Below are 995 nucleotides of genomic sequence, written 5' to 3' on the forward strand. Positions count from 1 at the left end.
CTGGAATCGCATTGTTGGTTCAGATATGTGCGAATTCCACCACACTACTCTCCACAAAAACCAGGAAGTAGACACTCCCCCCCCCCCCCTACATTAGACATTAACATGATTCCATTGGCTAGAACATCAATTGCAGCTGTGTCCAACTCCTGAAATTTCCATTAAATTTGCACCTCACATTAGGACAAAAAAAACAAAAACAAATTCGCAACATATCACAGCGCAGCAGTGTGAACCGAGCCTTAACATGTAGAAAACAAAATGGAATCCTATCATCACTTACACAAAAACCAATGAAGAGATGAGACATAAAAAAAATAAGAGTAGAAATCCAAATTGATGTTTATTGTACATGTGGCAAACTTTAAAAAAAAAAGTAATACATAAAAGGTTCGTTGCTCCAGTCAGTTGCCAGTCAGAGACTTTACTTTGATCCTGTCGACAGCAGAGCAATAAGGCCAGAAGAAACACTCATTGACAAAATGTAATTTCTGAGAGGGGGAAATTTAAGGAAACCAATTCAATAACATACATAAAAAGCAAAAAATAAAAAAAAATAAAAAAAAAAACACTCCCAAATTACACTGTTGACAAAAGGCAAATCTATAATTAATTTGCATATATCATAATTGAATACATATTTTTGTACATTTCTATTGCACAATAAAAATAATGCCTCTCCCAGCCAGAAAAAAGAAAATACATGTGGTACGCAGTCCCATCTAGTCAGTAGCTCCACCCCTGGCTGAACCCCAAAATATGGGTGTTTCCATAGGGAAAGTAAAGCCTTGGAGCCCCCAGCCCCCTTTGCCCTGTGTGCTTCTATTGCAGAGTAGTGTGCCTATGGATTACATGGCTGAAGGCACAATAAACATCAGGTCAATATATAAGACTAGCAATGCAAATGAGTTCAATGTACTATGTTATATACTGTACATGCAAAACACAATCCAAGTCTGAAGCTCCAGAACATTTTCTAGTGTGAAGCGATGCAT

General features: G+C 37.4%; 1 protein-coding gene across 1 annotated transcript in view; it reads right to left on the reverse strand.

Moving 5' to 3' along the window:
* Positions 1–318: 318 nt before the first annotated feature.
* The window catches only part of SSR3 (signal sequence receptor subunit 3), an 11,926-nt gene continuing 11,249 nt past the window's right edge, over positions 319–995 (reverse strand). Inside the window, exon 5 of the mRNA XM_040349233.1 lies at positions 319–491. Coding sequence (XP_040205167.1) covers positions 425–491 — 67 coding nt within the window. The 3' untranslated portion in view covers positions 319–424. The remainder of the gene's footprint in view (positions 492–995) is intronic.

The sequence above is a fragment of the Rana temporaria genome, chromosome 4 (genome assembly GCF_905171775.1).
Source record: "Rana temporaria chromosome 4, aRanTem1.1, whole genome shotgun sequence".
Taxonomy (NCBI): domain Eukaryota; kingdom Metazoa; phylum Chordata; class Amphibia; order Anura; family Ranidae; genus Rana; species Rana temporaria.